Source organism: Quercus suber, unplaced genomic scaffold, assembly GCF_002906115.3.
Source record: "Quercus suber isolate HL8 unplaced genomic scaffold, Cork oak 2.0 scaffold_331, whole genome shotgun sequence".
Classification (NCBI taxonomy): domain Eukaryota; kingdom Viridiplantae; phylum Streptophyta; class Magnoliopsida; order Fagales; family Fagaceae; genus Quercus; species Quercus suber.
Genome location: NW_027069784.1, coordinates 660,789 through 673,896, shown reverse-complemented (window position 1 = coordinate 673,896; position 13,108 = coordinate 660,789). Strand labels below are relative to the sequence as shown.

The 13,108-nt window shown below is 34.8% G+C and overlaps 1 protein-coding gene across 1 annotated transcript; it reads right to left on the bottom strand.

Moving 5' to 3' along the window:
* Positions 1–280: 280 nt before the first annotated feature.
* On the bottom strand, positions 281–10,433 carry LOC111990479 (actin-interacting protein 1-2). Its single transcript, XM_024022253.2, has 6 exons — positions 9,756–10,433; positions 9,496–9,657; positions 7,259–7,445; positions 5,984–6,406; positions 4,491–4,898; positions 281–1,184 (listed from the first exon to the last, which is right to left on the bottom strand). Exons 1-6 carry the CDS (start codon positions 10,145–10,147, stop codon positions 924–926), a joined length of 1,833 nt encoding a protein of 610 aa, XP_023878021.1. The 5' UTR covers positions 10,148–10,433; the 3' UTR covers positions 281–923.
* Between the last annotated feature and the right edge of the window lie 2,675 nt (positions 10,434–13,108).

The following is a 13,108-nucleotide window of genomic DNA, read 5'->3' as shown; positions in this document are numbered from 1 at the left end:
TACAGGTTATGCTTGGATGTAATGTAACTTCGTTCACTTTCTATGCCTGCTTCAACGCATAAGAAATTCCTGACCCAAATTTAATTACTATAATTTATCATGATTTCCTAGATTAATTCGCTTTCTATGGTACATTAAATCCAGTTCCACTATACACCCACCAAAATCCTAGAACGCTTAAGCTTATCAAGTGCAACATTTTCCTTGCACTCAAACCTGAAAATTAAAACAAGAATACAAGTTTGACAGACAGCTGAGTCAAGCAAGGTTTCACAAATAATTCTAAACAAAAAATAAGCAATAATTATAACATTGAAAAACTACACAACATTACATTGCACCAGTGGCCTTTCTATCACTTTCAGAGGTCCACAAAAAAAGAAAAAAGAGAACACTAATTCAAATCCAACTTTTCCCCTTGGTACCATTACCACCAAAAATAAATATCTAAATAAAAAACACACCATGCAAAAGAAACAGGCACAAAAATCTCTTACAAGAAACCCCAAGCAGATGGTAAAAGATATGCTGAAATTCAGTTTGGTCTCCAGAACATCCAACAAATTAATTCCCATTATCAAGATGGGATCACCTTCAATATTGAGACACTGTAGGTCAATGACTAAACAACTGGTTGGGACCTTTAGACTGATGATTTATGTTCAAAATGCACTATACAGAATCACCTACTTTTCATCACTAGCTACAAAAACACTAATAACTCCAAGTAGCTAGGTCATTGCCCTTGACCAATCGTGACAAATCAGAAAATCAAAAGGTCCACTATGCCCTATTGATGCTCCCAAATTCCTAGTCAAGAGAGTATTATTCTGTTCTCTCTCATTGCAAGCCAAACCCATAACAAACAAAACCCAATTCATAGCAAAATTCTTGTTTTTGACCTTGATAGCCTCCATATATCTTTATGATTGTGGGGTTACCTTCCAAACACGAACACAAGCATCCTCACCAGAGCTCACAACACTGTACTGATCAGTGAAAGCTAATCCATAGACCCCACCTAGGTGAGCACCCTTTATTGTCATACGGCTAGATGCTGGCTTGTCAACTTCATATATGATTACACACGTGTCGAGTGATCCAGTAGCAATCATGCTGCTATCAGGAGACCAAGCAAGGCAGTTTATGCGAGCAGTGTGGTACAACATGTTCTTAAGCTTCACCTGAAAAGAGATCATATGTCAAAAGGTCAAGAAATCCAAGATAACGTTGTTAATTGTATTTACATAAAATACTGATGCCACTTTTAATAATATATCAAATTATATAAATAAAGTTCACAGGGCCCAATGCTGACAAAATTATTGAGATTCTGAAACCAAGTAAAGATTTACATAACATGCACACATTATGAAAGTGATACCAGTTGCAAGCCCTACGCATCTTTTTTTCTGTAGGTAATAGAACTTTTATTCAAAAAAGCTGAACATCGTGTTCACAATGTGAACATTCTGATCAAGAAAAGATACAAGTTCAAAAACTTTATCATGTATGAATTCAGAAATGGAAATACAATTCGTAAAACCCCCAAAGATGCGTGTATTATGTTCCTTCCAAACAAACCACATTAAACATCAATTATACTTTGTTGTTATTCTCCCCCTCAACCCCCCTCCTCTTTCTTGTTATCCAATATGACGGAAATATGAGATTCAAAATTATCAAGAAAAATACTGTTGTTAGAGGGGGGGGGGGGGGGGGGGGGTGGGGCGCCAAGTATATTCAACTTTCCAAGGGCCTAACAGAATGGCCTGAACACAGTGACCAAATAGACAACTAACGCATTAATGGTCGTAGACTTGTTCCATCTGTCTGCATCTTGGGACTGCTACCTTTACACAAATCCCTTCAGCTGAATTAAGGGGACAACTAGCAAGCAAGCCTACTGCCTAGTTTAAGGATGGTTGGGGCTGCTGCCCTAATACACACCCCCTTAGCCAACCTGACAGGACAACCGGATAGCAGGTCTAATGCTAGGGCTTAGGTCCATTTCCTGCCAAAATCCTATCCTAATGGTCTATAAATACCCCACTCAACAAAACAAGGTATGCCTAGCAAGCCTTATCCATTGTAACTTAACCATTGGAGCCTCATTGGCCATCCCCCTTTGGGTGGTCTTGGTTGGTCTGAGGGTTTTTTTTAGCAGGTGACCCTGGTTGGTTAAGAGGGTCATCACAGTCCAGTTGGATTAGAAGTCCTTGTTGTGGTTCTGTCTAGTCCCCAAATTTCATCCCCCCCAAATACCAAAGCTCCTTTGCAAGAAAGGTGATGGGATAAATCATGTAAAAATGCACCCTATATCGAGGACCAAGGTCTAATTCCGCGTTGCAATAGCAGTCAGACTTTGCTTCTTTTTTGGTAAGTAAGAAAGATGTATATTCAAAAAGCTACCTCATGAAAAAACATAAGGCAGAACAAGGAGTATAGAGAAGGAAACAAACAAAAAGAAAAAAAAAACAAAACAAACAAAAACCAACAAAGAACTAAATACAAAGGAGAGAATTAAGGAACAAAGGGAGAGAATCACTAGAAGCGAGTCCCCAAGCCCTAGACCAATAAAAAAGAGAACCACTAAAAAAGCAAGCAACTAGTCATCGGATTTGTCCATGTCCTCAAAAGTTCGCTAATTTCGCTCTCTCCAAATACACCACATTAGGCACAATGGAGCTAAATTCCAAATGCTAGGAGAGTGCTTTCCAAACCAATTCCACCAACCAAAAAGCGTATTTGCAACCGATCTTGGCAAAACCCAAGAAATCCCAAAAGATCTAAAAACCAAGCTTCACAGCTGATAAGCTTTTTCACAATGGAGTAGCAAATGATTCACCGTCTCCCCATTACAACGACACATAATGCACCAGTTAACAAAATCAAAGCCTCTACCCCGCTGAATGTCCCCTGTAAGAATCTTCTCCCAAGTTGCAGTCCAAACAAAGAAAGAGACACGCGGAAGAGCCTTAACCTTCCAAATACCTTTGCTTGTTTAAACCAAATGCTAGTTGTTTTGTAAGTCACGTGTATTGCCCTTGAATCTTTAAATACTAAAAGAATAGTATAGGAAACAGAAGAGGAGAGAGAGGGGGGGGGGGCACACAGGGAAGTGCCACGTTAAAAGTTATAATTAAAAAATAAATAAATAAAGAAAAAAAGGCTAACAAAAAGTCGCCTACTGGAAAAGTTATCAGTTAATTAGAGTGTAGTGGCAACTTCAAAAGTTCGCCTAGCTGATGCAAACACAACAGGCCGTTTGATCAAGCCCCATATGCTATGAAACAAAACATCAAGTCAGAACCACGGGAATGTGCCTTCCTAAATTATGCTTTATACCCTGGAAAACTTTATAATATCTGGAAATACTATCATATCCAATTTTAAGTGCAGATGCCTTAACAAAGAAGTAAATTCAATTTCTAGGATGACACATAGTTAGGTCTAACTGCCACAAAAAGAAAAAGAAAAACTAGCTTGAGCCCATTGCAGAAGTAATAGCAACATGTAATATAAATGTGAGCCCATATGTAAAATGGCTCCTTTATACAGCTTTAATTTCATAAGAAACCCAAGTTGTAAGCTTTAACCAGTAAGTCCTACCATTTCCATGTATTTGCAACAAGAAATATTTTCTTATGGTAAGAAAAATACCCATAAAAGCATTAGTTGTCATAGTGCAGTGTTCATAAATATTAGATGAAGAAATGAACCTCCCCAAGATTTTGTCATAGCATGATTGCATTCCTTTGCAAAACCTCCATTAAAACTAACTTTTCAACAAAACATGCATCGCATATAATTTGGTCAAAGAGAAAATCAGGAAAAATTACACTTTACCCTCCTAAACTATGAGAATGCATACTTATCCCCCAAACTATTATCACCCATGGGATGGGGTGTCAAGTGTTACAAGAATAATAGTTTAAGGGGGGTTAAGTGTACACTCTCATAGTTTTGGGGGGCAAGTGTTACACAGGTAATAGTTTAGATTGGTAAGTGTGCATTCTCATAGTTTAGGGGGTAAATGTGAAAGGGAATAAAGTTTAGGGGGGTAATGTGTAATTTCTCCAAGAAAATTATAATTGATTCCTTGCTTCCATATGCTTTCCTTACTAAAAAGAATGTGATGGAATCCTAACAGTTTCAATTTAATCCAAACTTAAGGCAGTAAAATGAAGCAATTGAAAGTTTGTGGACTAAATTGTTACAAGGTCAAACCACAAGGGGGAAAATTGTAATTACCCTTTATTTTTTATTGGTAAGTTATATACACTCTCTCTCTGGGTCTTCAACCCATGACATCACACTCCACCTTGTTCTTATAAGGGAGGAAATGCTATTTGAGCTAAAGCACATTGGCAAACACACAGGGCTGGAGAAAGAAAACAACTTTTTCAAATAGTATAAATGTTAGATATATGCTTTTCATGTACAAGGGCAAAGTCATATGTAAAATTTTAGAAAGGTGATCAAACTACCTCTCGGGAGTCACGATCCCAAACAACAGCCTCTCGATTGACATCCCCTGATGCAAACATGGAAACATCTGGAGAGTAACGTATGACACTAATGGCACCCCGATGTTTCTCAAGGACTGCCTCTTCATTAAGTGTATCACCTGTGACAGAATATATGTGCAATTTACCATCCTGCCCACCGACAATTGCTTCAGTTCCATCAGGTGAAATTGCAGATGCTGTCACAGTAAACCCAAGGTTAATAGTGGACACAATCTTCGCACCACGGAGCAGGACAACTCCGGAATCAGTTGAAACCAAAGCAAGATCAGGAGAGAGGAGGGCAAGGTTCATGTCTTTTGGTTGACTGCCAATATCAACTGAGTCTGCATCTCCACATTGGTCCCCATGCACTGAAACTCTCCATATCTAGGAAATCGAGAGAACAAATGAGAAAAAATAGAAGCATTATGTAGTAAAACACCATAAATTTTTCTTGATATATAGATCAATTCTGAATAAATTATACAAAATTAATACAAATGAAGCAGAATATGGTAGGAGAATGAGAGAAAGATGAAATAATACTAGAAATGTACAATCAGGCCTATCTACGCATTGCCAGGATTGAAATTCATAAATAGATTAGTAGAAAACACATTAAATTTGCAACCTGCATTTCCCATTGAATGCCACAGCTGAAATTAGTAGTACATCATGGTGCTGATAATGTCATACTAAAGTTCATTTCCTAATCAATAGTACTAAAAGAATAACTCCCTAAGAGTTTTAAAAAATTGAAATTAACCACACCCCAAAAGAAAAAATTTGAGTTAACTTAGAAGATAAAATACTGCGCACAATAACAAACTAAGGAAATATAAAGTTAACCTTCATCATCCACCACCAAAATTCTGTGTCTATCGAACAAAATGACCTTGCTAGCATAATCAGATTTAGGAGCCAAGGAATACAATTTTAATCTAACAGGTTACAATCAGGTTTAACCAAAACAAATATCATTCTGTAAGGTTTTTAACCAGATATTTTGAAGATAAATTTCAATACATCCCACAAAACTTTGTTATGAATTATCCATAGAGAGAGAGAGAGAGAGAGAGAGAGAGAGAGAGAGAAGGGAAAAAAAGAAAAGAAAAAAGGCAACAAATTCAATACTATTTCTTATTGGTAATTTAAACATGCACCAAGTGAGTTTTGAACCAACAAGGGAGGAGGAGGTGGCATTAATGCTAAAACTCATTTGCATCATAAATGTAGTATTTATTAGCATATTGCAATCCATGTTTAATATTAAGTAAATGGAGTAAGAGAAAGCAGGTTCATTTGTTTATTTAATAATCAACCATCAATCATTTTTGTTTCCATGTCAGGAATTGCAAGTAAACTACAGCAAACTAGTAGATATAAGTTCAATACTAGCAGAGTATGCATAGAATATAAGAATACAGGGAACCTTATTTACAAAATTAAAAAGATGTAAGCATGTTTCTTACCTTATTGTCAAATCCAGATGTTACAATCTCTTCTTCAACAGCTGCAAAACATTTGATTTGAGAATTCTCTTTCCTCTGTAGTCTGCCACTATATCCAATACCTTGAATCCATTTTATTATTAAACCATCATAGCTACTAGACAATATAATTTTCGGGTCGCTTTTGAGAACAGCTAATGATGTAACATTTTTCATGTGTCCAGACAATAGTAGTGGGGCTTTATCAAGATCAGTTGCTGAGAATAAGCTAATTGTACCACCAAGAGATACTGTCACAAGATGGTCATTCTGCCAGAGACATCCAACTAGCATGTCATCCACTCCACCAGAACCAGGACTAGCCAAAGTTTTCTTCACCTTCCCATTACCATCCTCAGATATCTCCCATACCTTTGCCGACTTGTCAGCAGATGCAGTCAGCACCTAAAAGAAAATTTAAAAGCAAATTTCAGTGCATCATATCACACCATATGCTTTTAAGTAGTTTAAAGTTGAACTTAAACAAAGATGCATAGCATGAAGTAAGAATATAAAGCATTTACATTTATGCATGCAGGCATTTTCATAGGTTTATTCAAGCCATCTTTTCAAAAAGAATTAAGAAAGAAAAGTTCCTACAATATTCTTAACGTGATTTTCAAATTTTAGAGAGTTGAATTTTCCAGCAGTATGGATATGTGACAACTGGCACCTTGACTGAGTTAGATCTACAGTTTATAGAATTACTTGAAGAAAAAGTCAGAATAATATTTATGACCATTGAGAAACATTTTGACTGATTTCTTTTGTTCCAATATATATATTGGTCAATTGTCTATATAGACGATGTCCTCATCTACTCTAAATCAATAGAGGAACATTGGAAATATTTAAACACATTCCTTGTAATCATCAAAATTAATGGTTTAGTTGTTTCTGCCCCCAAGTCAAAATATTCCAAACAAAAGTCAGATTTTTAGGATACATCAGTCAAGGATTGATCAACTCTATTGATTGAGCTATCCAATTTGCAGAAAATTTCCCAGATGAAATCCTAGACAAAACTCAACTTCAGATATATATATATATATATATTCTAATTCTTTTATCATTGGGATCAGTTACAACTGCATTCTGACTCAATTCATACTTGCTTAGTTTCAGAAATAAATAAAGTCCTTTCAAACTAAAATTTGATGTTTTTCTTGCAACCTCATTGATCATGTTCAGTAATTTAAATAAAATCAACTAGAAGTAGTTTTTAAAAAAGGCCAGAAATTGAAAGGCAACACTAACCTGTTTGCCATCAGGACTCCAACTAACAGCATAAATGCTGCCCTTGTGGCCATCTTCAGAGGATAGCTCTCCCATCTTCTCTGCGGTTTTTGCATCATATATTAAACCTTTCTTATCAGAGCTTACACTGATGAACTTACTGCCATCTGGAGAAAATCTTACACAATTAACAAAATTTGAATGATCCCTGCAAATCAACAAACCAGAGCTTTTTCAGTGTAAATTCAGACGTGCATGTGGTTTTTTTTCAACGTCTCTTAACACATATTTACAAATCGAAGGGAAGGAAAAAGAAAAAAATATTTTTTTTTTAAAACAGGCTAGATTCCAAATTACACCCTTTAAGTTTTGGTGAATTGTCAATTTCATCCCTAGAGTTATTTTTTGTCATTTTAGTCCGCAAAACTTTAACATTGGTGTCAAATTGGTATAAAACTGACACTATTCACATATGTGATGACATCATTTTGCTGGGCTTTAGCGACAAGTGGAATGACCAATTTGACAGAAATGTTAAAAGATTAGTTTAGGGACTGAAATGACAAAAATTAAAGTTTAAGGATGAAAATAACAATTCACCCAAACTTAAAAGGTGTAATTTGGATTTTGGGATGTGACTTATGTCCAATCCTCTAGTACATCACTAGACATGACACAATGCTAACATGTGATGACATAGTGTCCCCGTCTAATGCACTGGATGTAGACATGGCAAAATGGGTCAAAATTTTCTATCCCAACTCGAACCCGATTTTTTGACCTAAAGCAAAAACGGATTGACCAGCAACCCAACTTGTGACCCAAACCGTTTTTTAAAACTTTTTTTTTTTGGGTAAAAAAATAAAATAAAATAAAATAAAGACAATATTGATTTAATTGTTTGTTGTGAGCTTTAAAGAAACAATTGAGACATTTACATAACTGCATGCAAATCATTTGAAAGATGAATTGTTGAGCATTCTGTAATGAGTAAAGATTTTTAGATATCAAATAGCAAAGTATATGCCAAGATAATCTGGTTACTGTAGAGTCAAAAACATAGATTTAAAATTGTAGATGTGTGAAAAAAATTCATAAGTGTGAAAATAGTGAAACCAAATTTTCAAATTAGCATAAATTATGAATGCTTAGACCTATTTTTAACAATTTATGTCCAAAATAAACGGTTTTGCAAAATAAATTATGATATTTCCTAGAGTGTGTATTGCTTAACAATGATATGATATTCATAAAATATGTCATTTATAAATAAGTAAACAATCAAACTTTAATGTATATTCTCAAATTGAAATAGAGTGTCAATTACAATTGATAATAGATTATAAAATTAATTTTCAAAATTGCAAATTTTTATATATTTTATTTTTTGTCAAATGAGTTATCCAATAAGTTATTTGTAATTTTGTTTTATATTTTGAGATGTTGATATTATGTAGAAATAAAACTTGTGTATTTGTTTTACTTATCTTTGTGCTATTTTGTTTTAGTTAGCAATGTTGGGATTTGTATAATTTTAAGATTATTGAATAAGTATTAATAAGTTTAACTGAGTTCATTCTTGATATAAGTTTCAAAATAATACATTTTACATATCACGTAATTTGACATGACTTTCCAAATGGCAAATACAAGTTGTTTTCTTAAAAAAAAAAAAAAAATCATGTGAAAAATACGGGACCCACAATCCGATTAACTTAAACCCGTTTTGAACCCACTTAAAATGACCTGTTTTGACCTGCAACCCGATTGACCCAACCTAAACGGACTGTTTTGCCATGTCTAACTGGATGGAAGCTTTGCCATGAATCTTGTCCAAAAAAACTGATTAGGATGTGGTAGGTATTGCACTGGATTCAAGTCACTCTTTTCCCTCTCACAAAAAATATTTTACCACTAAACTTTTAACTTTTTTACTTCTCTTTTTTAATATTTTTTATTTAATGATTGAGATTTAAAGTTGTTTTCCTTCCGCTTTCAATCTCAGCAATGCATATGTTGCTATACCTAAACATATATTCTATGATTTCAATCACTCCATTTTTAGAATATCCAATGCAACAATTTTGGCAACATTCGTAACAACTCACAAGGCAAATATACTAGTAGCACAACACAAGTTTCTTTTTAACCTGATTAAATTTTTGTTTTTGTTTTTTAAAAGGTTTCTTTTTAACCACTAAGAAGAAGAAACATTAAATACACGTGAAAATAATAGCTGAAAATAAGGAAGAGCCAACCTGTGAGATAGCTTGAATTTGAAAGGCGGTCCTTCGTAGAAATTAACGAGGAAATCCTCTCCACACGTGACGATCCGAAACGGCCTGGTCGGCTTAAACGCACAGCTTAACACTCTTTTTGAATGCCCATCAAACTCTCCAACATTCGTCCCTGAATCCCACCTAAACAACCACAAACGACGTCGTATTTTCATTTTAATTATTAAAAAAAAAAAAAAACAAAAACGATTTTTTTTTTCTTTGGCCAAACAGAGCCTTACATGAAAGCGCGAACTAAGGACTTGCCCTTGCCATCGCCGCAAGCCACGATTCTCATCCCATCGGGTGACCATTGAAGATCGTCGATCCGACCCGAAAGGACTTTGAACTCTTTCTTCAAAACAAACTCGTTTCGGGTCCCCCAGATCCGGACTGTGCCGGACACGTCAGCGGAGGCGATCCACTCGCCGTTGGGAGAGTACCGTGCCACGGTGGCAGGGTAAGCGTGCTCGGCGTAGACCGACACGTCGAGTGGGTTGTCGAGGTTGATCATAATTACGGATCTGCCATTGGTGTATGTAATGGTATTGGATTTGGGGTTGCCGGAGATTAGAATTCCTCGGCCGCGCTCCGTCGTGGGAACACACGCGTAAGTCTCTGCGAGTTGGGACATTTTTTTTTTTTTTTCCTTTCTTTTTCTTTTGGGGTTGAGAAAAAGAGAGTGGAAAGTGTGGAATTTGAAAAGTTTTGGTTTTTATAATTTGGGAAGGTAGAGTGCACGAAGTAGGAATTAATGATGATGGAGAATGGTTAGAGTGTGTGTTTGGGGGGTGGGGGGGCGCGTGGAGAAAGGGTAAAAGCGACGGTTGGGCGCTGTCAGCGGTCGAGGTGCGAAGCTACTTACAATCAGTTAGGGACAACAAACCATTCCACGAGGGTGTTTTTTTTTTTTTAGGTAAAACTATTAGGAGGTTGGCTCCAACTAAAGACATGGAGCACCATAAAAAAATGGTATTATTACTTGACTATCATTTTAATCGTACTCGAACAGGTTTATTACTTTGAATAAGTTAATTTGAAGTAAACTCGTTTGAGTGCGGTTGAAATCAATGTCATGAATTTCTTTCCATTTTATTCCGCTTCATTCTAGTCAAAACAGTTGGAATTTCTCGTAATAGTATGCAACTTGGAATGGTAACCCTGTTCCACATCGGATCAAATTTCGGTTAGCTTCAACCGTTTCGATCAATTTTGGTAAATTTTGAGGGGAATGCAAATTTTGGCTTTTAAAAAAAAAAATATATATATATATATATATATGAAAAAGTCCTAAACTATGTCATTTTGTCACTTCTAAAAAAACCTAATTATTTCTTTCTCACTTCCTAGTTCTCACTTCACTTTCAGCCTCTTCTTCAATCACTCTCACTCTTTGGCTCTCTTATCTTTCTGTCTGTCTTTCTCTTCTTCTCTCGCTCTCTTTGTCTTTCACCCTTTCTCAATCTCTCATCTCTATCTCCCTCGCTCGTTGCCTCCGCTACCCATTTCTTTCATTTCTACCCATCTTAGGTATGGACTCTTTTCTTTCTATTTAAAAATTTCTTTCTTATGATTTCTGGTTAAGAGCCTTAAGACCTAAGATATGTCATTTGTGGTAACTAAGATTCTAAATGTAATAATTTATTATAAAAGAGTAACACTAGGGACATAAAATGGCATAACTTATGTCATAACTTGCCCATGTGGTGAATTATAAGTGGTAAATGTGTAATGGTGGGTCTATGTGGGGACACACCTCTACCACTCACAACTCACCACATAGGCGAGTTATGACACAAGTTGTGCCATTTTATGTGTCTCTAGCACTACTCATTATAAAATCCTCTTATTGTGTGATGAGATATTGATGTTTGTTTAAGAAACATAATATTGATGTCAAGACTTAAGACTAAATAATTTGTATTATTTGATATTTACTTCTTTGAATCCCAAATTAGGGGAGGCACACAATGATGACATGTGTCCCTTAATCAATGCATAAAACAAGGACACATCATCTTTCTTTTTTTAATTGCTTTCAATGTCTATTAATTACTTTTCACCCAAAAAAAAAAAAACAAAAAATCTAATCATATATATATATATATTGGTAGGTTATAAATATTTTTTTGTTTAATAATATTAAGATTAATTGAGTATTTATTATTATTTGTTAATCAATTTTAACCATTCCTTTTTTAGGAAAAAAAAATACAAAAAAAGTATAACTTTCTAATTATATATATATATACACACACAATGAATATGAAAATATGGAATAGAAAAATATAATTCTCATTTATAATAGGCTATTATTTTTTCTCCATAAACATTTTTAGTAAAAAAATAATAATAATGAATATGGAAAGTCTCAAATTTCTAGAAACCTATATAGTGGGGCAAAAGTCTTTTTTTATTCATGAGACTAGCTATTATGCTACCACATTAGATTGGATGAGTTTTATTATTATTATTATTATTATTCTTATTAAAAAATCATCATATTATGTATGCAACTTGCCAATTACAAATACATTTTTTCAATTACCAAAACATACATAGCCTGTGGGTTTTAGTTAGCTCAACTGGTAAAGTTTCTGATGGTTGTATAAGAGATTTGGGGTTCAATCCCCGCCTACACCAAAAACTAATTGGTGTCTTGATCTAATGATAAAGAGCTATCATTAGGAGCGAACACCATATGTTGAAACTTTCTCAAAAAAAAAAAAAAAAAACATACATGGCCTCTTCCTCTTTCCCAACCTTTCCCCACCCTTAACACCTTTGTATCATAAACACTTTTTTTCCTTCCACTACATATTTTCATAATTATATATGTGCTCTTTTTATCTCTCTTATAACCAACAAACTTGGTATTTGTGATGGGAAAAAGTGCATGTTTGTTTTTTATCTCTACTATCAAAAGTACATCTCTCTCTCTCTCATTTGATTTCTCTAAAATCTTGATCTTCGATTTTTTTTTTTTAATGCTATGTGTTTCAATGTTTCATAGATTGCTTTCTTTATTTTGTATATGGAAACTGAGGTTGAATGATCATTTTTTAGCAAAAGATTGATTATTATTTTTACATACATAAAAGATTGTTACTTTTTTGAGTTTAATGTTAATTTTGATTGTTATGCTTTGGATTAATCTTTTTGGAGGAGGTGCAAGTGTGCATCCAACTTCATATGCATGCTATGGAGAGCAAGTGCTGCAATTTTTTGAGTTCTTCATGCTTAATGATTGACCCACCACTAAGCATAATGACTTGAAGTTCACATGTGAGAAATAAGAAATGATTTGGACATTAAGAAAACAAAAATCTCTCTTTAAATTTGATGATGCAAGAAAATCAGTAGCTTGAATGTTCCAAGCTACGGTGATGGCTTGAGGACCTGAAGAGAAAAGAATGTCAAGGGTGACCAGTGTGAGCCAGCCAAGGACCCTCCAACAGTTAAGTCAATTTTCTCTCTAGAACACAAGGATGGTGAATTGTGAATAGTAGAACTTACCATGATAAAATGAGACTTGATCCTTTTATGGAGAGTTAGGAGTGGGTCTACTTGTTCAGATCCACTAACATCATGGGAG

What these genes read in the sequence shown, in the direction of transcription:
- LOC111990479 (XM_024022253.2), bottom strand. Translation starts at nt 10,147, where the DNA reads ATGTCCCAACTCGCAGAGACTTACGCGTGTGTTCCCACGACGGAGCGC. An exon ending in CATCTGGATTTGACAATAAG is followed by an intron (nt 4,899 to 5,983) that starts GTAAGAAACATG and finishes TCGATTTCCTAG; the next exon opens with ATATGGAGAGTTTCAGTGCA. An exon ending in GGGATCGTGACTCCCGAGAG is followed by an intron (nt 1,185 to 4,490) that starts GTAGTTTGATCA and finishes ATCTCTTTTCAG; the next exon opens with GTGAAGCTTAAGAACATGTT.